This window comes from Boleophthalmus pectinirostris, unplaced genomic scaffold (assembly GCF_026225935.1).
Source record: "Boleophthalmus pectinirostris isolate CB_2022bp ecotype Guang Dong unplaced genomic scaffold, ASM2622593v1 HiC_scaffold_16, whole genome shotgun sequence".
NCBI classification, from domain to species: domain Eukaryota; kingdom Metazoa; phylum Chordata; class Actinopteri; order Gobiiformes; family Gobiidae; genus Boleophthalmus; species Boleophthalmus pectinirostris.
The window spans coordinates 6,293,738-6,319,095 of record NW_026571095.1 but is presented as its reverse complement, the minus strand read 5'-3'; the positions used below and the strand labels follow the sequence as shown (position 1 = coordinate 6,319,095).

General features: G+C 37.5%; 1 protein-coding gene across 1 annotated transcript in view; it reads right to left on the bottom strand.

The window, feature by feature from the left end:
- Nucleotides 1–25,358, bottom strand: part of mast3a (microtubule associated serine/threonine kinase 3a) — a 95,723-nt gene that overhangs the window by 58,421 nt on the left and 11,944 nt on the right. The window contains 2 exon segments of the mRNA XM_055151566.1: nt 2,610–2,698; nt 25,211–25,242. Coding sequence (XP_055007541.1) covers nt 2,610–2,698; nt 25,211–25,242 — 121 coding nt within the window.

Sequence of the window (25,358 nt, the reverse complement as noted above, 5' to 3'; positions counted from 1 at the left end):
ACTGCAACTTGACCTCTGACAACATGCCCAAGATCCACCCTGAGACCAAAGCGTTAATTATCAAGAGGCTGAAGACCAGATCCACTGCTGAGGTGGTGACACCTTCAATGTGTCTCAGCGTCAAGTACAAAGAACAAGAAAAAGATCTGAAATGACTGGAGATGTTTTTGACAAGCCCAGGTCCGGCAGAAGCCGCAAGACAACTGCTCGGGAGGACCGTTTGTTGATTCAAAAATCCAAGGCCCCTTTTCCACTGCAGCAGAGCTCCACCAGACCTGGTCACCTCAAGTCCCTGTGTCAACCACAACAGTTTGTAGAATTCTGTCTCGAAATGGCCTCCATGGTCCAATCACTGCACAGAAACCAGCACTAAACAAAAGGCAATTAAAAAACAGGCCCACAGCCTGTTAAAAGGATGGACACTGGAAAAGTGGCAGAAGGTGGATTTCTCAGATGAATCCTCGTTTGAATTACATCACAGCTGCCACAAATATTGCAGGAGACCTACTGGAGCCACATGGATCCAAGATTCACCCAGAAAACAGTTAAGTTTGGTGGCAGAAAAATCCTGTTCTGGGGTTACATCCAGTATGGGGGTGTGCGAGACATTTGCAGGGTGGAAGGCAATATCAATAGCCTAAAATATCAAGAAGTATTAGCTCCTCTTACATTCCCAACCATAAAAGGGTCAAATTTTGCAGCAGGATGGTGCTCCATCGCATACTTCTATCTCTACATCAAAGTTTCTCAAGGTGAAGAAGATCAAGGTGCTCCAGGAGTGGCCAGCCCAGTCACCAGACATGAACATCATTGAGCATGTCTGGGGTAGAATGAAAGAGGAAGCATGGAAGACAAAACCAAAGAATCTTGATGAACTCTGGGAGGCATGTAAGACGCTTTCTTTGCTATTCCTGATGACTTCATCAACAAATTGTATGAATCATTGTCGAACCGCATGGATGCGTCCTTCAAGCTCATGGAGTCATACAAGATATTAAATATGGATCTCACAGCACCACTACTTCATTCACTGACGTTATGCAACATATTTTTGTATTTGAAGTAAATTATTTGTTCAATTTTCTGTAGGCGACAAAACTTTTGTCTTGCCAAAATCTGACCTTTCTGAGTTCATTAAATGATCAATCTTTCTTCAGTGAAGCTAATTTATTTTAGTATATTGAGCATAATTTGGGAGGGTTTTAGCTTTCATATGAGACATTTCTAAAGCCAATCGATTAATTTAAAGTCAGGTTATAAGCTTTTGTTTCTACAAAATGGATAAGCGACAAGACTTTTGTCAGGGACTGTAGTGTTGTCATGATACTAACATTTCAAACTCAATTTTGATACTACTCGATACTCAACAGATTCTGACACCACAATGATAATAAAGACACTCTTTAGTTAGATAATCAAACATTAAATCCTAGTCTTTCTCTTATATTCCTATGTGGTCTTATATCTGTCTAATCCCTCAGTGGTCCATGGGTGTGTACTAGTCTATGTGCTCTTAGGGGCCGTCCACACGACAACGTTTTTTGGTTAAAACTGAGAAGTTTATATTCGTTTTGGCCTTTTGTCCACACAGAGCCGGCGTTTTGGGTGGCCGAAAACTGAGTGTTTTGAGAACGGGTTCCAGAGTGGGGAAATCTGAGAAAGCCTGCATCACGTTTTCATGTGGACAAGCAAACCGCAGCTTTTGGAAAACGATGACATCATGATCCCGTCATCGTCAGGGTCCTCTGATGCAGTGAAGTCTGCAGCCCTCAAACTGACTGTTTGCCAGCATTGCCAAAATGGGACAGGTGTAGCCTACAGAGCCGCTCCCATCACCCAGCAACTGAGACACGCTGCTGTTGCCAATACTAACAACACATCACAGATTATACACACGGATCAATAACAAAGACTACATTTACACTGAAACAAATCTGCGTATCACCGTATCAAACGATCTGCGTCCAGACACATCGTTTCTGTGTCCGCAGGCCTTCCTTATCCACACAGCTTTCTGCATATTTGTTCACATTATACAGAAATGAAACTTAAAACCACATGGCTCATTTGCATAAAGCTCTCAAGAAAAACAGCTCACTATTGAGCGCTGATGCGGTTCAGCTTCTGTTGAGTGGAATATAAGTGTTCTTTCTGTGACTTATGTTTAACTTTTGCGAAACAAAATGGCTATATTTCTGGGATACATCTAAAATCGGTTAAATTACCTTAAAGTTTAAAAAACGGTGATAAGATTTGCTTTAATTAATATCATTATCATTGTTAACAGCGCCACATACAGGTGTGGCATTATGTATTACATCGTTTTCGCTCAGTGCTTCGTTGTCGTGTGGACGTGAATATTTATTGATCCGGCACGTGTGTGGATGCAAATTTTTTTTAGCCCGCAAAGAAAAAAATCCAGGAGCCTTATACTTTTTCTGATACAGCTCAAGATCATTCTAAACACAATCAGGAAAGGTTAACTTCTCTCCTGTGAATGTGACTTTCTTAATATCAATACTCCTCAAATGAGCATCTAGTTGTAGTATCAATTAGTATTTGATTTACGATCCTTTTGATACCCTCTGGATATAAGAGGCTGGGTTTACCTGTGGAGAGGGGCAGAGGTGAGAGAGGTCTGGACAGGGTCGGAGACGGGGTCGCTGTAGCCAAACTCCTCCTCTTGTTGTTACGGGAACTGTGGATACACAAAACAAACACTGGGTTAGAGTTATTGTAAACTACTAAACTCTAAAAGGTGCAAAATGAATGTTATCAGTTAAAGTTCTTCCGTGTACCTAAACAGATCTTGCCCCAGTACAGATATGTCGTATAAGCAGCTCCTGAGATCAAAATAAGTCTGCTATGTCCTGTCTGTAACTAATTATAAAGTGCATTATTGTTCAAATTATTATCGGGAAATGCACTATTAGCATGCTGATTGTTGTCAGCATTACCGTGAATTGTGAGTTGTGAAAATTGCTTGTAAATTCATTGAGGTGAACAATTAAAGATGCTCAGAAAGCATAAGGTAAGTGAGGAATAACCTTTGTACCACTGCAAACCAATTAAAATCAACCAACTGTTTTTGTGTTTTAAGACAATAAAAATGAGTTGCAGCGCCTTTGAAATAGTATCCATGCTTTTCCATCAGACAGTTTCTTTGAGAATTTAAAATGAAAACCTGTTTTAGCCATTTCAGCCTTGTATCTGTATCTGTTTATGCTGTACTGTGGAACATTTCAGGCAAAGCAATAACATCTTGAAAGGTTACAGTGTATTTTTAATCACATTTAAAAATGTTATCTAATCAATATTAAACAGTTATTCATTATCAAGTGTCTCATATCACAGAGAGCTATTCAGTCCATGGCACTGCACCCATTTCTTTCAATGCGGTTTATCAGAACGAAGAATAAAGGAGTGACCTATGAACCCATAACAAGGAAGCACGGAGAACTGCACGGACACTGTTTACATGTCCACAAACATGGCTACATGCAGGGAAAGGGAAAGCCAAAGCAGGATGTTGCATTTGAACGGGAAACTAGTTAGCCAACGGAACAGGTTTACAATGTACAAAAAAGAAATGTGGAGCAAGCATATACGCCAGTGGATCTCAAACTTTTCACACCAGATCTAAACCCAAGTCTATTTTGATACCACAGTGAAAATAAAAAACACTCACAGACACACAGACAAGAGAATGTGATGGTCTTATATGTGTGTAATCCTCAGTGGACCTTTAGTGGTCCATGTGTATACGAGTCTATGTGCTCTTCTACTTGCTCTGATACAGCTCAACATCATTCTAAAGCTTCAGGAAATCTTCATTTCTGTCTATGAATGTGACTCTTTTTTTAGTATCAATACCTGCTAGTACTATAATTTAAGAAACACTAAAATAAGCTATTTAAGATAGCTTGGTTGCTAAAAGAAATGTTCTATATTATAAAGATAGTCATTTGAAAAAGGTTTTATTTTTAATTGTGAAAATGTTTGTGTAAAACAGTTATTTGCTTCATTTGTGTAACTCACGCTAGGCTGTTAGGCAAGGAACATTTTATTGGTTAGAAACTGTTTTACACAATCCTTCATGTTAAAAAACACTATAATCATCAACTTTTTACATCAAATTCTAAAAACTGGGGCCTGACCGATATGTTTTTTTTGGATCTGATATGAAACCAATAAAATGGTCTCTGGAGCTGCTCATGGTCAATAAACAGCTCATATATTTAGTGATGTTTACAAAAAAATCACTGTAAATCTTCAGCTGATTATAAAATTTAGGTTTGACTCTACTGTATTGTAAATTGGGTTTGTTTACGTGACATTTACTGTTATTCTGCCTCTTTACAGTCATATTTAAAGACAGTAATTCGGCCTAATGGCATTTTTTCATGACCTTCTAGCCAGTAAACAAAGTAAGCAAACTACCGCCATTAGCGGTAAATGTCTGCACGCCGCGGTAATTGATTATGCGTAAATGCAGATCATTCACACCTCCATTCACAGCTCACATATTCACATATTAATGTACAGTCACAATAGTCACTTTACAGTATGTCAGTGGAAGAAAACAGGTTGTTTCTCCACACTCGCGCTACTAAAAACAAGCAGTAGTTTTGTTGCTGGCGTAAACTGTGCTGAAGTTTACTTTTATTTATAGTCAGTTTTGTGGGTCAGACACGAGAATTTAAAGCCAGCGCCTCATTGTTGCACACTGGTGTAAACAAGATCACGTGAGTCACATGATGACACTCTGGGGATGCATCACAAACAAACTACTCCTCAGATAAGTATTGATACAGCACCACAAATCAGGACAATAATCTCTAATAGGATTGTAGGATATAACAAGGTATAATATCGGCCAACTGATATATTGGTCTGGCCCTAAAAAAATGTAATCAGGTACCTATTTAGACCAAGATCTATGTGCAAGATCAAATTCAGTGCAACCGTTCTGTAAAAAGGAGGGTACTCTGTCATTATGATCTAGCCTATTAGTCTAAATTTAAAGGTGTCAGCACAGTGCCCTGAGGGATCCCCCTGTAACATACATACATGGCCTATATGTCAACACATCACTCACACTAATTACAAGGGAAAAACATCTCAGTAATATAAAACTGGTGGGCAAACAGCACAGAGGGCCTGCTTTTCCTGTTTGCTCGCTATAATAGTTGCACGTATAGCACATTTAGTGAAAAATTGTGTTGATTTTAAAGTGACATTCCATCAACTCTGCTTCGTCCCCAGTGATTTCAAAGCCAGTCTCAGCAGTGACCTATAATAATTGAGATGACAACGCTGCCTGACGTTTCTGGGTCGTGCTAGTTTCCTTCACTCAGATACATTTTAAAGCTCCTATATTGCGCAAAATAGACTCTTGTTCATTTTACACCATGTTAGAATGTTGGTACCTCCTCCAAACCAGACCTGGAGTTGTGTTTGTTTCACACATGTTTGAGTAACACGTTATTATTAGTCTGTCTGCATCTCAAAAGCTCAAAAGGATCTCTTCCACATTGTCTAGTTTTCAAGTTAGCGGTTACCTTTTACCTTTAATTCAGTTAAGATGGGCATTTCCAGGGCTTTAAAAACACAATGGAGCACTTCCTGTATTATTAAATGACATCACAATGTGGAACAGAGTGTTTTCAGTTTGAGAGAGGAACTCAGCCTAAATGTGCAGGGTTTGTGTGTTAAACGTGTGAATGAAACAAAACACAACTCTTAGATTTTAAGTTCGAGCTGTTCAAATCTCCACTTAAAACAGGCTACAGTTATGCCTTTGAGCAAGACACTTCACACTATCACTCCCCTCTTATGACATTCAAGTGGATTCGATGCAACAGGACGATTATCTAACATAAGAAAAATGTTTCCTGTCAACCCCAACTGTATATAATTGATTAAAAAAAGCAAACCCTGGGCACAGACATCAGCTCCCTTCAAGTGGCTGACACTGCTTCATAGATTAGCGTCTCCTTGAGCAACATGACAGACAAACAGCGCCTCTAACTGAGTCACTTCACATTCCCATGAAATCTTGGTCAACATGAGGGTGCGTGGTGAAATGTGCGACCAGGGTGAGTATATGGGTCAGTCATAAGGTTTAGTCAGGATGCTCTGGATCAAGACACACCACGTTAAAGAGGAGGACATGACAGACTGCAGGGTAAGAAGGTCAGGATTCCATGGATGGGAGAACAGCATTAGCAGCACTGACATGGTTTTTAAAGTGTCAGGTTATCTCAGGTTAGACTGCTCAATTTGCTAAAACACAGTTGAGATCATTAGATTTAAGATTTTGGCAAACACACTCACATTTGTTTTCTGAATTTGGACATTTCTTAGTTTAAAATTGTACTTCCTAGATAAACTGTTACCTGGCAACTATACCGGAGTGGACACTGGGCCAAAACTCCTCTAATGAACACAAAAATGATTATCTGACAAATACAAATAGAAGAAAAGTTGTATCAGAAAAAATCTGTGTCTTGGGTGTAAACTGTGCCAAACTTTTGTGTAGAATTTCAGTGTTTTACAACTCTCTACTTCCTGTAATTCTCAATGTATTTAACTTTTCTTCACAAACTGCGTCTGGATTATGACAATCTGTGATAATCTGACCAAATTAAGATAAAATGAGAGGATCATTCCAGTGTGTGACGTTTGGCTCTTGTCTGTGTCTCTGGCGTAACGTCAGCAGCACGAGGAGGTGAAGTCATGTGTAAGAATAGAGATTGCTGCATGGAAAACTTTGACGTATGGATAGTAACATTTAAAGAGGGCAGAGCTGTGTTTAAGAGTTTAGACAGTGTGTAGACGTTTTCATACCACAGACAGAGACAGAGACTAGAGAGACTGAGACACAGAGACAGAGACAGACAGACAGAGAAAGACAGAAGAGACAGAAGAGAGAGACAGAGAGACAGAGAGACAGAGAGAGAGAGACAGAGAGAGAGAGACAGAGAAAGAGAGACAGACAGAGACACAGAAAGACAGAGAGAGAGAGACAGAGAGATAGAGAGAGACAGAGATAGAGAGACAGAGAGAGAGAGACAGAGAGACAGAGAGACAGAGAGACAGCGAAAGACAGACAGAGAGTCAGAGAGAGAGAGAGAGACAGACAGAGAGAGAGAGACAGAGACACACAGAGAGACAGAGAGAGAGACAGAGAGACAGACAGAGAGACAGAGAGACAGAGAGAGAGAGAGAGAGACAGAGAGAGACAGAGACACAAAGAAGCTAGTTGTTTAGAGACAGATGAATGTATCGGTTGGCAGTGAGGCTGTTGTTTTGAAGCACAATATTACTCTTACAGAGAAATTTTGTGATAACTTAAAATATTGAAACTACTTTATGGCCCTGATACAATAATAATACAAGCTATTACTGGTAAACTGTTTCTGAATAGACAGTATCATTAAATAAGTACAAGCTGCAACAAATAAATAGCAGAATTAAACAAGTGATAAGTATGACAAAAATACTCCAAACCACCCACTTTTATAAAAAAATAGACATTTTTAAAACTCAAAAATATATTGTTCCAGCTTGTGCTAATTTCAAATTGCCTGTCATGATAGTTACTCTTTCACTTTTTGTCATTTTTCACTATTACAATAAGATTTGAGCTATAGAGGACTGGAGAAAGAAACTTTAAATTTGTGAGATTTTTTCCTCCTGAATTTCCCTTTGGCTTTGACAGAAAAAGACTTAAGAGCTGGTACAATTGAAGAAGCTGTAGTTCAAAAAAAGCTGTGTACAATGACCACTAAAGCACTACATACAATAAATAAAACGAGTGAAGCCAAAATTGTGAAATGGACGTTATTATTATTATTTATTTATAAAAAATTATGTCAAAATCTCATCTTGTCTCGTTCTCGTGGTGTGTCTCGTCTCGTGAAAATTGTGTCAGTATATAATCAAACACCTGGCTGTATCAAGACAGTCATGCTTGATGTCACATAGAACTAGAAATTACAGAGGCCACTGAAGGCAGCACACACTTAAATTTTAATGTTTTGAACCATAAAGCTGCAAACTGACCTACTTTGCTTTAAAATTGCTAAAAAAAAATTACCCAGAACAGTGATAATCCCATAAAATAAAATAATATACACAGATCTACTGCCCCAAAATCAAACACTCTTGACATAAACCAATACAGTTACTTGTTAAAATCGTATTATCCGTCTTAAGTTCTTAACACAAATATAAGCAGCCTTGAACAAAACACTCACAATTTGCTAAACATTGATTAAAGACGCAGACAAAAGTTCAGGCCAAGACATAACTGCACATAATGTTATTTCCGTGGACCGTGACTGTCCACACGCGCTTTGTTTTCAGTCTGTTGATGTTTAAACAATGGAACAGTGTTTATGAGCGGCGGCCATGACACGCTGGAGGGACACAGCAGTCAGACTAGTCCCCTTCATGAGCCGTTGACTTAAGCCAGACGTGCAGCGCCTACACAACTATAATGTGCACTTTGCTTTACTAGCAGCATTCTGAAGTGAACAAAATGGATATTGTTGTATTATCAAGTCTGTCCATAAACGTTAAAGGTCCTATATTACACAAAATTGACTCGTGTGATCTTTAAGCCATGTTAGAATGTTGTTACTGACATGATGCTTCTATGCAAGAAATGATACGACTCTATATATCAAGAAAGACTGGAAAAACGAAACAGGAATAACTGTATCTAAACAGTGTTGGGGAGTAACAGATTACATGTACTGGAGTTACATAATCAGAGTACAAATTATGAGTAACTGTATTCGGTTACAGTTACTGTTTCAATGAGCGGTAATTGGATTACAGTTACTTTGTTGAAATGAATGGATTACATGGAGGTATTTTCCTGCTTTCATATTTTGGGCTATACCCCCCCCCCCCCCCCCCTTTTTTTTCGGTAATTCCACTCATTGCTGAAAACTAAACCAGGTCTAAACCAGGACTAAAACCAGGTCTAAAACCAGGTCTAAAACCAGGACTAAACCAGGACTAAAACCAGGTCTAAAACCAAGACTAAACCAGGACTAAAACCAGGTCTAAAACCAGGACTAAAGCAGGACTAAAACCAGGTCTAAAACCAGGACTAAACCAGGACTAAAACCAGGTCTAAAACCAAGACTAAACCAGGACTAAAACCAGGTCTAAAACCAGGACTAAACCAGGACTAAAACCAGGTCTAAAACCAAGACTAAACCAGGACTAAAACCAGGTCTAAACTAGATCTAAAACAGGTCTAAAACCAGGACTAAACCAGGACTAAAACAGGAGTTAAAAGGACTAAACCATGCTGTGTGGACGTGTCTCTTCGTCTTCTATCAATAATATTTTTAATACGGTTCAATAAAATCTGGGCTTTTTAATTTTCTTTTATCAGACAAAACTTCTTATGTTACAATTTCCTCGTCTTTGCTTCTCTTCAGCAAGTAATCCAAAGTATTCAGATTACATTATTCACTTTAAATAATTTAATGGATTCCGTTACAAACTACATTTTGGGATGATGTAATTTGTAATCTGTAATCTGTAGGGGAATACATTTTAAAAGTCACCTTCCCAACACTGTATCTAAAGAAATCTGGGAAAACATTTGTAGTTTCCAGTAGACGTCCACAAGCTCATTGAAATGGAGAGAACATTGTTGGAAAAACATTATAAGATCCTTTAGGACCCCCCAACAAAGTAAATATAAAAATTCACATGCTGAATGTTGGAGGAAATGTGGATCTATGGAGCCGAACCATTTTCATGTATTTTGGGAATGCCCAGCTTTATGCCATTACTAGTCTGGAATAAAACTCTAAACAGTGTTTTTATGTATTTGGGTATAAACACAGTCTTGGACCGAAGGGGGATATTAAACTATTACAGGCACTTTTAGCAGCCAGCAAGAAATCATTAACTAGGAAATGGCTTACTCCAGTCTCTCCAACACTTGAGGACTGGTTCGGTATAATTTTGGAAATATTTAAAATGGAAAAAATGACATATACTCTGAGAACCCAAAGGGAAAACTATAAGATTTGGGAAAAATGTATCCAGTTTGTATCCATGATATCATGTACCATGTAACATTGTATGGATCCCCTGACTTCACAGAATTTGTTTAATGGGTGAAATATCTGATGAAGGTTTCCAAGTTAGCCACCTTACACAGTTTTTGTTGTTGTTGTTTTTTTTGTTGTTGTTTTTTAAAAAGGGGTCAGAAAAAGAATGATTTAGTATTGTAAAGATGCCAACCATTTCTAATCAAAACATAAATGAAAAAAAAAAAAAGAATGTTGTTACCTCCTCAAAAACATACCTGGACTGGCGTATCATTTCAGTTTTTTTCCTTTATTATTAGTCTGTCTACATCTCCAAAACCCAAAACGCTCTGTTCCACTTTGTGATGTCACAAAGCAGTAGTTTTCAAGTTAGCATCTACCTTTTCACCTCAGTTCAGTATATATAGATTGGCAATTCCAAAACTAAAAGTATCCAAATGATTCTAGTGCAGGTGTATGGAGTTTAAAAGTACAGTGTAGCATTCTTTTAATACCACATGACATCATAAGGTGGAACAGTGTGTTTTCTGTTTGAGAGAAGAACTCGTACATTAAACATGTGTGAATGAAACAAAACACAACTCCATGTGTGTTTTGATGAGGAAACATTACAACTTAGATGAGAAAATAGCATCATATGGACTCTTTAAAGCTCCACTACAGAAGCCCACTATAAGATAAAGTACACAAACACTCCTTCAAGAGCACGTTTCTACTCTGAACTTTAGACATGCAAAGTAGGTCTGGGGAGATAAGCGGTTCTTGGCTCTTTGTTTTATCATCCAGCATTAGACCAAGATAATATAGTCATAAAAGAAGTATGTCATATGAGCTCACCGCTCACCCCAACACACACAAGATAACAACCAGCTCCTAGTATGTTTCCTATACACTTCACTCTCACTGGACACAGTACTGCTGCTCGTAAACACTTACACTACCAGGAGGCCATTTTCAGGATTTCACACAGGTTATTTTAGATTATTTTAGAAAACTGAATTCATTAGGACATAGTAGCAGCAGTAGTAGTAGTAGTCGTAGTAGTAGTGGTGGTAGTAGTAGTAGTAGTAGTAGTAGTGGTAATAGTAGTAATGGTGGTAGTAGTGGCGCTGGTGGTAATGGTAGTAGTAGTAGTGGTAGTAGTAATAGCAGCAGTAGTAGTAGTAGTGGTAGTAGTAGTAGTAGTAGTAGTGGTAGTAGTAGTAGTAGTAGTGGTGGTGGTAATGGTAGTAGTAGTGGTAGTAGTAGTGGTGGTGGTGGTGGTAATGGTAGTAATAGTAGTGGTGGTAGTAGTGGTACTAGCAGTAGTGGTAGCAGTAGTAGTAGCAGTAGTGGTGGTGGTAATGGTAGTAGTAGTAGTAGTAGTGGTGGTAGTAGTGGTACTAGCAGTAGTGGTAGCGGTAGCAGTAGTAGTAGTAGTAGTAGCAGTAGTAGTAATAGTAGCAGTAGTAGTAGTAGTAGTAGTAGTAGTAGCAGTAGCAGTAGCAGTAGTAGTAGTAGTAGTAGCAGCAGTAGTAGTAGTAGCAGTAGTAGCAGTAGTAGTAGTAGCAGTAGTAGTAGTAGTAGTAGTAGTAGTAGTAGTAGTAGTAGTAGTAGTAGTAGTAGTGTTGTCACAATACAAAAATGTCCTTTTTTAGTACTGGAATGCAGTTTTCATACAAAAATAGCACTTTCTTCATATATTTGTTCTGATAAGATAAAAACTCTTCAGAAAAGTGTAGTTTGCATGATTAGCACTAGCATGTACTCAGTGTTGGGGAGTAATAGATTACATGTACTGGAGTTACGTAATCAGAGTACAAATTATGAGTAACTGTATTCAGTTACAGTTACTGTTTCAATGAGTGCTAATTAGATTACAGTTACTTTGTTGAAGTAAATGGATTACATGGAGGTATTTTCACATTTTGGTCTAAACTAGGACTAAAACCAGAACTAAAACCAGGACTAAACCAGGATTAACTAGGACTAAACCAGAACTTAAACCAGAACTAAAACCAGAACTAAAACCAGGATTAAAACCAGGATTAAAACCAGCACTAAAACCAGGACTAAACCAAGTGTAAACCAAGTCTAAAACCAGGACTAAACCCAGACTAAACTAGGACTAAAACCAGGTCTAAACTAGGACTAAACTAATACAATATGACACTAACAGCAGGGTGGAAATAATTGTGATTTCATATAAAAATCATTTCTCTATCAATAATATTTGTAATCTGGTCAAGTAAAGACTGAACAAACAAGAATTTTCAGGATGTGGTTTCTACATTCGTGTAGTTTTAAAAAGCATGACAATATCAAGTAATCCAAAGTATTCAGATTACGTTACTCACTTTAAGTAATTTAATGGATTATGTTACAAACTACATTTTGGGATATGTAATCTATAATCTGTAGGGGAATACATTTTAAAAGTAACCTTCCCAACACTGCCTGTACTGTTGAGGAGAGAATCTTTAACTAACTAGTGTTTCTGTGGTGTTTACTGGGGGTAAACAAAGTCTTGTGGTAAAGCTGCTCAACAGCTCTGTACGACTGCAGTAAAAGACGCAATAAACTAATAAACCAAAGACCTATTCTGGTTTTTATTTGACTTCAACATTTGCCAATTTAGCAGTGTGGATGTGATCAACAAGAAGAACTTTTGACCCTATCCCAGTGTGAGCAGACGTCCCTGTTCACCCGGGACACTCCCAGTGTTGAGCTGTGTCCCCTGTCCCAGTGGATTTATCCAAAACCACAGATTTGTCCCAATTTTATACAAGAAATGTCCCAGCTGTCCCTATTTTTGACCAATTTGATACGTGTGTGTGTTTGTGTGTATATGAACATCGACATGTACTGGATTGTGTGTGTTGTGTGTGTGTGTGTACACCAAAACAATTAAGTAGGTATTCTTTCCTGCACTCAAAAGATGAGTTATGCTTTGTTTTGGTTTTTCAGTAAATAGTTCTGCATCTTGTCTCCTGTTCTGTTAATAGGGTCTGACATGATGAATGATTATGTTAACTGACTGAAGAAAATAAACTAACTCACTCATATTGTTTCCTCATCACAAACAGAGTTGGAGTTGTGTTTTGTTTCATTCACACACATTTAACACACAAACACCACACATTTAGGCTGTTTTCTTGTCTCACACAAAAATACCCTTTTCCACCTTGTGATGTCACATGGTAATATACCTTGACTAGAATCATTTGGATCATTTCAGCTGTGAAATTGCCAATCTCTGCTGAACAAAAGATAAAAAGGAGCTGTTAACTTGAAAACTACTGCTGCATGACATCACAAGGTGGAACAGAGCTTGCGGCGCTCTGGAGATGTAGACAAACTTATAATGCAGGATTACTCAAACATGTGTGACTGAAACAAAACACAACTCCAGGTGTGTTTTTGATTAAGTAACATCACTCTCACATAACTCACAAGAATCCACTTTCGGACCTTTAAATGAGTCGGATTTGTTATTCTAATTTTGCACATCACCATGACAACGGTTGTGACATTATAAAACCGAGCTCACATCTAGACAACATATTAACATTGGTAATAACACTGATACTGACCGGCCATTACATGAGAATTATTTAGACGGATGTCAGCTGCTCGGTGACTAATCAAAGCACAGCACAGTCAAAACACTGTGGCTCCAGCACCATTCTAATGCAAATGCCTCCTCCAGCTCTAGTGTACTGCTGCAACACACCAGGCCTCTGCCTTAAACTCCCAGTATTACTCCTGTCACACAATAACGCAGTTTGAAGCCTGATATATTGCTACACATATACTCCTATAAAAGATAATAGTGAAACTACTTTATGTCACTGGCACAATAACGATAATGCAGGATAATCCCAGTAAACCATTTTAAATAGACAGCATCATTAAAAAGCCTGAGCTGCAACAAATAAATAACAGAATGAAACAATAATTAGTCACAGAAGTTACCATTTCAACCCTCTAGTGGTACTAGTAATAGCAGTAGTGGTAGTAGAGGCAGTAGTAGTAGCAGTAGCAGTAGTTGCAGTAGTAGTAATAGTAGCAATAGTAGTTGCAGAAGCAGTAGTATTTGCAGTAGCTGTAGTAATAGCCGTAGAGGTAGTTGTAGTAGTAACAGTAGTAGTAGTTGCAGTACTAGCAGTAGTAGCAGTAGTAGTAGTAACAGTAGTAGTAGTAGTAGTAGTAGCAGCTGTAGTAATAGCAGTAGTAGTAGCTGTAGTAGCAGCTGTAGTAATAGCAGTAGTAGTAGCTGTAGTAGTAGTTGTAGTAACAGTAGTAGTAGTAGTAGTAGTAACAGTAGTAGTAGTAGTAGTAGTAGTAGTTGTAGTAGTAACAGTAGTAGTAGTAACAGTAATAGTAGTAGTTGTAGTAGTAACAGTAGTAGTAGTAATAGTAACAGTAGTAGTAATAGTAACAGTAGTAGTAGTAGTAGTAACAGTAGTAGTAGTAGTAGTAGTAACAGTAATAGTAGTAGTAGTTGTAGTAGTAACAGTAGTAGTAGTAGTAGTAACAGTAATAGTAGTAGTTGTAGTAGTAGTAGTAAGTAGTAGTAGTAGTTAGTAGTAGTAGTAAGTAGTAGTAGTAGTAGTAGTTAGTAGTAGTAGTAGTAGTAGTAGTAGTAGTAGTAGTAGTAGTAGTAGCAGTAGTAGCAGTAGTAGTAGTAACAGTAATAGTAGTAGTAGTTGTAGTAGTAACAGTAGTAGTAACAGTAATAGTAGTAGTTGTAGAAGTAACAGTAGTAGTAGTAGTAGTAACAGTAGTAGTAGTAGTAGTTGTAGTTGTAGTAACAGTAGTGTAGTAGTAGTAGTAGTAGTAGTAGTAGTAGTAGTAGTAGTAGTAGTAGTAGTAGTAGTAGTAGTAGTAGTAACAGCAGTAGGAGTGTCAACAGTCGATACAGATGATGATAGTACAATCAAGATAAAGTCCTTTTGTAATACTATAATGAAAGGTCATTTCCAAACACAAAATAATATGATTTATTTATGAATGCAGCAATAATTCGCCAAAGAAGTTCCCATTTCAACTGTCTACAGCTCAAGTGTTTTGTAATAAAACAAAAATACCCCAAACCTCCCACTATAACAAAGAAACTGTACACACGACAAATACTGACCCCCAAAATGCATCATTTATTGAACAATCAGTTGATACTTTACTGGTAATTATTGTGACTGGCCTAATGGTTCAATAAATGAAAGCCAGTGTGGGGTTCAATATTTATCATGTATAAAATTTCTTTGTAAAAGTGGGGAGATTTGAGTCACTTTTCAATAACAAGGCAGGATTTGAGCTGTAGACGGTTGAGTAAATAGATTCTGTGACTAATTAGTGCTTCATTGTGCTGTTTATTTGTTGCATTTCAATCCTTTTAATAAAGTACATTTAAAATAAGGTTTACTGGGATAATCCTGCTTTATTTGAATTGTGTCAGTGGCATGAAGTCGTTTCATTATTGTCATTTATCACAGTATTTCTCTGCTTACTGCTCCTATGAAGTAAAACACATGAATCTACTGTCTACAAAGAAAAACTGACTCTTGTGAGCTTTAAGTCGTGTTATAATGCTGTAAAAAACAGACTGGGAGTTGAGTAATCATTTATTATTAGTGTGTCCATAGCTCAAAATGCTCTGTCCACCTTGTGATGTCATGATGCTTTAGTGTTTAAGTTTACTTTTACTTTTTGTTCAGTAGAGATGGGAAATCCCAGGGCTGAAATTATCCAAGTGATTCTGGTCAAAGTGTGTGGAGATTAGAAAAAACAGTGGAGCACTTCCTGTATTTACCACATGACATCACAATGTGGAACAGAGCGTTTTCCGTTTGAGAGCAGAATTCAGCCTAAATACACAGAATTTATGAGTTAAACAGGTGTGAATAAAACAAAACACAACTCCAGGTCTGTTTGTGATGAGAAAACAACATTAGAACACATCACAAAACAGCGTCATATGGGCCCTTTAACTTTGGGTGATCAGATTTTCTAACAATAATACTAAAATTTTGAAATGAGTGCACTCAGCCTATTCAGGGCTAAAATCTGAGTCAATATAGTCACATTTTCTTTGGTTTTGGTCATTTTTAATCATGCTTTTATGCATTTTACCTAAACTAATTACAATGTATGTCTCTGTTTACAGTTGGCCGGTATCAGATTTGTCAAAAATAGGGACATCTGGGACATTTCTCGTATAAAACAAGGACAAATCAATGGTTTTGGCTAAATGTGCTGGGACAGGGGACACAGAACTCAAAACTGGGACTGTCCCGGGTAAACAGGGATGTCTGCTCACCCTATTAACTATTCTAACCTACCTCAGATGTAAATAAAACCTCCCCGCCCAAAAGCAACAGTAGTTTTACAGTAACAAGCATGACTAGTTACTGACCAACCCCACTGGAGCAATCAGTAACCAGTATAAACAACATTACTTTTTTGCCCAAAGCAAAACAATGCATGCTGAATTAAAAAAACACACACACACACACATATATATATAAACACATACACACATGACAGTTATCCACCAACATGCATTTCCTCTCAAATCACATCCTAGTCCTGATGAGAGCGATTACAGTGTTTTTTTCGGTGCAACACAGCGCAGAAAGGCTCGTTTTGCTCTCTGTGCCAAAGACTCGCCACGTTTTCTCCGTCGGATCAGTCGGAAACAAAAAACTAGGGCGGATGTAAGCGACAGATACAGTGTGGAGGCTTTGTCAATGAGACCCGTACAAAGATCCCTCCCAAAACAACGTGCAGCCGTGGTTTTCCAACGCAAAAGCAACACGAGAGTTCAACAATTTGCTGTATTTATTCCCCATTGACATTGGCCAGTGGGGAGCTAGATATGCCAAGTACAGACACAGGGCAAAGCCATGGAGAGGAGGGGGATCACTGAGCACTGCGACAGCCATTTGGGGTACATTTTGGTGAAGCTAGGAAGCAAAATATTCGCTTTTTTACGTTACCTTTTGGAGCGTTTCATCATTGCTCCAGTCACAAAGCTAGTTTTGTAACTGGGCAGCACGGTCCAGTAGTAATTTTGGTCAGACATGTTGATTTAATGAGAGATATCCAGCGGAGAAAATGGGGTTAAATCACGGAAGGCATAACGCTAAAGTCCGCGGTTTGCTCGGCTGCTCCGGGGGTCACGGGGAGAAGAGAAAGCGCTGGCCGAGGGAACGCAGTGTCCGACGGGAGAAACTCCATTCAGCTGCGGGGCAAGCGGAGCCCGGAGCCACGGTAGCAGGACGGGGAGGCGGTGATGGAGGGACGCCGAGGAAACACCCATGTCCCGGTCTAAGTCATGAAGCGGATGGTCGGTGGAAGCGTGGAGAGATGGAGCATGGAGCGTTACATGGTCCCGGGTCTCCTCCGCTCAGCAGAACAAGTGAAGTGAGCCAAAGTTTCCAGCGGCACCAGCAGCCAGGGAGACACACCGCGCATGCGCAACGACAGGAGACAGGCGAGGAGGAGGAGAGGGCGGGGCGAGCTGTGAGGGCTTCAAGCAACGTGGGAAATGTTTGGAAGTAACGAGGGGTTTTCCTTTTTTCTATTAAAGATTAGACTTTGTATATATTAAGGTTGTATATTTATTTATTTTCAGGCAAAATTTGTACTCAAGTAAGAGTTAGGTCAAGAGAAGAGGTAGAACGCTTCACTGGGTCATAAAAAGGTTAAAAGTAGTAGCTCTATGATGGACAAAATCTGAACAGAATGTAGCCCTTACTGAAAAATCGAAAGAAGGGCAAGGTATAAACTCGACGCACACCCACTGAATATATTAAAAGTTATTTATTACATGGACGGACACCAATGCATTTCAGCCAAACTTCGTCAGGGCATAAGAGGCCTCGGGTTTATACCTTGCCCACCTTTACATTTTTCAGTAAGGGTTAAATTCTGAGTAACATTACTTCAAAATAATTTTACTCAAGTAGACATACAAAGTAGTGATCCACAAAAGGGATGTAACAATAACTGAAATACGGTGATATCGTATTGTCAAAGTTCTCACAATAATATCATGGACCATCACAATATAGTTATGGTGCAGCAACAGCTAATAAAGACAGAGTGAACTACATAGACCATGATCTTTGCTCCATTTCAGTGCAGATTACAAGAAGAAATAACAGTTCTAACACTTTTAGTTCTTTGGATTAAGTCTTGTCAAGGCATTTTCAGAGGATAAAGCAGCATATTATCTGAATATCGCAATAAATATCGTACTGTGAGATGTATATGGTGAAAAATATTGTACAGAGAGATTTGGATATTGTTACATCCCTAATCGTGAGTCTCCCCGTCATATCATGAGCTTTCCCACGAAATCACAATAAATATCATACTATGAGGTTCATACCGTGACGATATCGTATCGCGAGACTTTTGTTAGCATTACACCCCTTAAAATATTAGACTTCTTATATTTGAAGTTTAAATCTATAATATATAAATTATTTGAAGTAAGGATTAAAGATTTAAGAAACGTGCACATTGGGATTTTTGTGCAGGGCTATTAGGGGTTTGAGGAAAAACTGATGAAAGTGCAAATAAGAAAAAAAAAAAAACATTCAGTAAAAATGATCCACAGTAAATCCATCATTTGAATAGGCTCATAATTTGAACAGAATGTACATGGGACTGGCTGCTCCAAAGATACATTCATTATTTCATGCGGTGACAGACTGAGAATGATTCACTTGCATTAGATTACCTTCACAAAAGCTGAGTTTGGGAGTGGAGTGTTCAGTTTTCCCAGTGTCCCTGAACGCTGCACATGTCACCAGGGGATGTCAAGGTCCTCATGGTTTTTTCATGAGTTTGGACAATTGGAAACACTCCCTTGTGTGTCCGAATCAATTTGTAAAATGATGATTACACTAATGTGACACTAAACTCTGCAGAATAACAAAGATCATGAAATCATTTCATCTAAATTACATGGACAATTGAGTCTAATAGAATGTCTCATGTTTTTGGAACAGCAGGGGGAGTACTGCTCACAACAAAAGACCACTCAATATGCACTGTTAGGATGATGAGAACAATTTAATACATGTATTCCGTTTATTATGGAATAGATAGGTTATACAGTATTTATTTTAGATTTTATAAGGTAATTTATATTCCTATTGCACAGTAATGTATTCATTGTGCCTTATTTGATTGGCCTTTTCCAATGTGGCATTTCAGAGGCCTATAACATACAAGAAAAGCTCATTTAAATTCAAAATACGGTTGTCAGAAGTATTTAAAATTAAATAGCAGGTATCGATATTAAAAAGTCACATTCACATGACAGAAATGAAGCTTCCTGAAGTTTTCAAATGATGTTGAGTTGTATCAGAACAAGTAGAAGTGCACATAGACTAGTACACACACATGGACCAACATGAACCTACTGCACCACTGACCATTACACACATATAGCCAGTGTTGGGAAGGTAACTTTTAAAATGTATTCCCCTACAGATTACAGATTACATACCCCAAAATGTAGTTTGTAACAGAATCCATTAATTTACTTAAAGTGAGTAACATAATCTGAATACTTTGGATTACTTGGTTTTTTGTAGAGAAGCAAAGACGAGGAAATCGTAACATAAGATGTTTTGTCTGATAAAAGAAAATAAAAAGCCCAGACTTTACTGAACCAAATAAAAAATATTATTAAAAGAAGAGGAGGAGACACGTCCACACAATGTGGTTTAGTCCTGTTAAATCCTGTTTGAGACATAGTTTAGACCTGGTTTAGACCTGGTTTTAGTCCTGGTTTTAGACCTGGTTTCATCCTGGTTTAGTCCTGGTTTAGTCCTGGTTTAGACCTAGTTTAGTCCTGATTTTAGACCTGGTTTAGACCTAGTTTAGTCCTGGTTTTAGACCTGGTTTAGTCCTGGTTTTAGTCTTGGTTTAGTCCTGGTTTAGATCTGGTTTAGTTCTGGTTTAGACCTGGTTTAGACCTGGTTTAGACCTGGTTTAATCCTGGTTTAGATCTGGTTTAGTCCTGGTTTTAGACCTGGTTTAGACCTGGTTTAGTCCTGGTTTAGACTTGGTTTAGACCTGGTTTAGACCTGGTTTAGTCCTGGTTTAGACTTGGTTTAGACCTGGTTTAGACCTGGTTTAGTGTCCGGAAATGAGCGGAATTACCGAAAAAAGAAAAAAAAAGAAATAAAATGTGAAAACAAGAAAAAACCTCTGTGTAATCCATTTATTTCAACCAAGTAACTGTAATCCAATTACCACTCACTGAAACAGTAACTGTAACCGAATACAGTTACTCATAATTTGTACTCTGATTACGTAACTCTGGTACATGTAATCTGTTACTCCCCATCACTGCATATAACACCACATGGGAATAAAAAAAGAAAGTACTATGATTTAAGGGTGCTCTGTGTAATTCATTGTAGTATCATGAGAACACTTGCAGTAGTTGCATATGACATAGTACACAATCACTCACTCACCAAACATTTTACATGACTACTCCTTTCTATTTTCAGTTTATGAATTATAAATAGCAGCTCGCGGTGATTATCTAGTCCCTAATTATCATAACCATAATAATAATAACAAGAGACTAGTCACTTCCTAATGGAGGATTTGGTGGATGACTCAGCCTGTGTCACCTGTACGGCTGATTCACTCCCCTACACATGCGGAAAGCCCCAAGACCATTTCAGTATTATTTCAGTTTTGCCCCATACCCCTGCTCATACACAAGACAACAGTGAAACTCAGTCGGTATTTCATATATTTAAAGAGTAGGGTTGTCAAAAGTATAAAAAAAATCAGATACTTAAACTAGTATTGAAACTAGATACTAGTATTTGAGCAGGTATCAATACTAAAAAAAGTTAAATTCACAGGATAGAAATGAACTTTTCCTGAATTTGAGAATGATGTTGAGATGTATCAGAACAAGTATAAGAGCACAGAGACCTATAGACAGGAAGCCCAGACGTCCTTATTTACCCGGGACAGTCCCTGTTTTGAGCCTGTGTCCCCTGTCCCAGCAGATTTATACAAAACAAGTGATTTGTCCCAGTTTTGTACAAAAATTGTCCCTGGTGTCTCTTTTTGACCAATCTGATCCTGGCAAACAGTAAAAGAGGCATAAATTGTCATTTGTTGAGGTAAAATACAGAAAATGAACTAAACACAAAGAAAATGTGACTATACTGACTCCCATGTTTGTCATGAATTGACTGAGTGCAGAAACATTTTCATTAATTATTCACTCGTTTCACAGTTTTATTATTGCCAATCACCCCAAACCGGGCATGTCCCTGTTTCTGATTTTGAAAACCTGGTCACTCTACCCATGGACCACTATGGAGACTATGGACTACTGAAGGATTACACACATCTAAGGCCACATGGGAATATTAAAGAAAGTACTACGACTGAATGTTGAAAATCACATGCTATTGCCTAAATAAAGAGTGTTTTTTATTATCATCATGTATTATCAGTATTAAGTATCAAGTCTACCTCTTAGTACTGAAATGGAGTTTGAAATGTGAGTATCGTGACTAGGGGTGCGCAAAAATATCGGAATATCGATCAGTTTATTGATGATACAGTATCGATATCGTGGGCTACTGTATCGATATATCACCAAGAGTATTTTTATGTGTGTTTTACTAAATAATTTTGTTACAGAGCTACAGTTTTGTTGCTTGTAGAGTTAAAGGAAACTCATTTATGCAACATATTTGACATTTTGACACTGTTTTGAGGATTAAAATGTTTGTGTTTCATATGAACTTTGCACAAGAAGTGGTTTAACAAACACTTTTATTATCACAGCCATGATTTAGCCTTTATTTTTTATTGAACTGTATCGAATCGATTTGAAATATACCATATCGAATCAAAAGTGCACTGTATCGAGATATGTATCGTGTCGTGGCCTGTGTACCAAGGTATGTAGCGTATCGGCAACTTCTTAATGATGCCCAGCCCTAATCGTGACAGCACCTGTTTACCTCATGTGATTTGTTTGTGTACTGTGCGTTGTATTCTCACAATAAACCCTGTAATCTACATCAATAAAACTACCATTAGTCATAAAGAAGTAGGAGCAGTTTTTGTTGGAAACTAACAACTGGGGAAAATGTGATGAAACTAAAGCGCCCTTATGTAAGACGTGCTCTCCGCAGAAATGGGAAATATTCCATCTAAACTTCTTAAACTTATGCAACGCTTATGGAATGTTTAAATTAGGCTTGCAAGACCAGCCAACTGCCATTTAAGGAAGTAATATTATCTTACTGGAGTAGTCTAGGTCATATGGTCAAAATGTTAAGAGCCGCCCTAAAATGATATGTTTATATGTGTTTAAATATATATATATATATATAACTATTATGTAACTTCTGTGAAAGAAAGAAGCACAAGACTCTTCCTATGGGCTTTCAGAATTTCAAACTACTTTTCCACAACTATAAAATTATGTAATATACAGTATACAGTGTTGGGAAGGAAACTTTTAAAATGTATTCCCCTACAGATTACAGATTACATATCCCAAAATGTAGTTTATAACATAATCCATTAAATTACTTAAAGTGAGTAATGTAATCTGAATACTTTGGATTACTTGATATTGTCATGCTTTTTAAAACTACATTAATGTAGAAACCACATCCTGAAAATTCTTGTTTGTTCAGTCTTTACTTGACCAGATTACAAATATTATTGATAGAGAAATGATTTTTATATGAAATCACAATTATTTCCACCCTGCTGTTAGTGTCATATTGTATTAGTTTAGTCCTAGTTTAGTCTGGGTTTAGTCCTGGTTTTAGACTTGGTTTACACTTGGTTTAATCCTGGTTTTAGTTCTGGTTTAGTTCTGGTTTTAGTTCTGGTTTTAGTCCTAGTTTAGTCCTGGTTTAGTCCTGGTTTTAGTTCTGGTTTTAGTCCTGGTTTAGTCCTAGTTTAGACCTGGTTTATTCCTGGTTTAGTCCTGGATTTAGTCCTAGTTTAGTCCTGGTTTAGTCCTAGTTTAGTCCTGGTTTTAGTTCTGGTTTTAGTCCTAGTTTAGCCCAAAATGTGAAAATACCTCCATGTAATCCATTTACTTCAACAAAGTAACTGTAATCTAATTACCACTAATTGAAACAGTAACTGTAACTGAATACAGTTACTCATAATTTGTACTCTGATTACACAACACCGGTACATGTAATCTGTTACTCCCCAACACTGACAGTATATAATACTTTATGACAAACTAGAGTTGTCAAGTTAGTAAGGAATAGACTCGATACTCAATAAAAGTGATTATTACTATAATGATAATATAAAATACTCTTTCTTTAGACAAGAGAATGTGATTTTGAATGTTAAATCATAGAACTGTCTTTTCTATCCCCACATGCTCTTATATGTGTGTAATTGTCAGTGGTCCAGTAGGTTCTATTTTGTTTAGTTTTTTTTGTTTATTTATTTATTTCGGACAGTAATACATAGAACATAAATTAAAAAACAAAACAAAAAACTAAATAATAAAAAAAAAGGCAAAAACGTAAATACATAGATATAACACAAAAAGTAACTATTTCTATTCTATAATAACAGGCAAAATAAATGTTACGCAGAATTTTCCTTGTGTCCGAAAAAGGAGTGGGAGGAAGTAAATACTATACTATACTGGTCCATGTGTGTATATAGTCTATGTGCTCTGACACTTGTTCTGATACAGCTCAACATCATTCGAAAACTATTCAGGAAGCTTCATTTCTGTCTGTGAATGTGACTTTTTTAGTATCGATACCTGCTCAAATGAGTATCTGGTTTTAGTATCGATTAGTACCTGATTTTCGATACTTCTGGCAACTCTATTCCAAGCTGTGTTCTGAATAACTGCAGTGGTCGTAAAAATAGTGAAGCAACAGTGCCACCAAGCCACAAAAGTACAAACTGTGCTCAAAATGTTATCCAGAGACAACAGAGCTCAGATTTCATGTCAACTTGAAATAATTCTAATGTGATATTGAAATTGGAGCAAAAAGAAAATCTAAGATGAAATGTACCAATTCTGAAAATTCTGACTGGAGGACAAACATAAAAAGTAGTCTTCATGCATTCCAAGTTCAAAAACGTCAAAATGTCACAAACAACAACAACATTTAAAGCAGCATGATTTCACCACTAACAACACACATGTACAGACGGCTGCAGGAGCCACTTCAGAATAATATTAGTCAAGCAGAAATACAAAGTAGTGGTCAAAGAAATTACTCAAGTATAAAAAATACTATTAATATTAAAAGAGGAACTGTCAGGATCATCTCATTTATAATTTGAAGTTCATGTAATTTGAAGGACAAAACATTAAATAATGCACAAAATCCTTGAAAATTGTATTTTCAAAAGACAGTTCATATTCAGTGTTCAAATCATTTCAGATTGTCACATAAAGCTTTTGTCACTTTAGACTCACTCACAGTGGGAACAACTTTTACTGAAGTAAGAGTACTGTTACTTCAATAAAAATATTACTCAAGTAGGAGAAGAAGTATGTTGCTATAAAAGTACCCTGAAAAGTATATATTATATATATATATATATATATATATATATATATATATATATATATATATATACATTTCTGGTGGAGGGTTCATCAAATGCTTTAATTTCATTTCATTTTATTTAACTTTATTTTATTTTATTTAAAACAAGGACAGTGCATAGAAAACATTCATCCATCTGCAGTCCTTGTTTTGCCTGGAATGTTTCACAGTATGGCATTAAACCTTTCTATCTTCATGGAGACCAAACCAGACCAGTTACAGGTCAGATCTGTGGAGAGGCGACCCCGCTCACAGTCAGAATGTCTGTTTTTCTAGGGATATTTGAGCAGTATTTCCAGCTGTAACTGAATCAATGTAAAGTAGAGCTGTTTAACGTCACACTGTGGATCATTCCAGGCTGAGCAGTGACATCTCCATAGAAACAAGCAGGTGATGGACCCTCAACCTTTAAAGTTCCTTAAGTAAATGTAAGCGAGCATGAGGCTGGTGTGCACATGTGTAAAAGTAGAAGAGGTCAGAGAGGTGTGGGCACGCTCGGCTGACAGACGAGAGCTTCATACTCACATGTTCCCTCTGCGAGGAAGACTCAGCTCCTTCTGCAACACACCACAAAAGTGTCATTAGAAACACACAATACACATATGTACAAGGTTACAACTGATACTCTGCAGCTGATGTCATCTATATTCCCTGGAGGTGTGATGCTAACTGT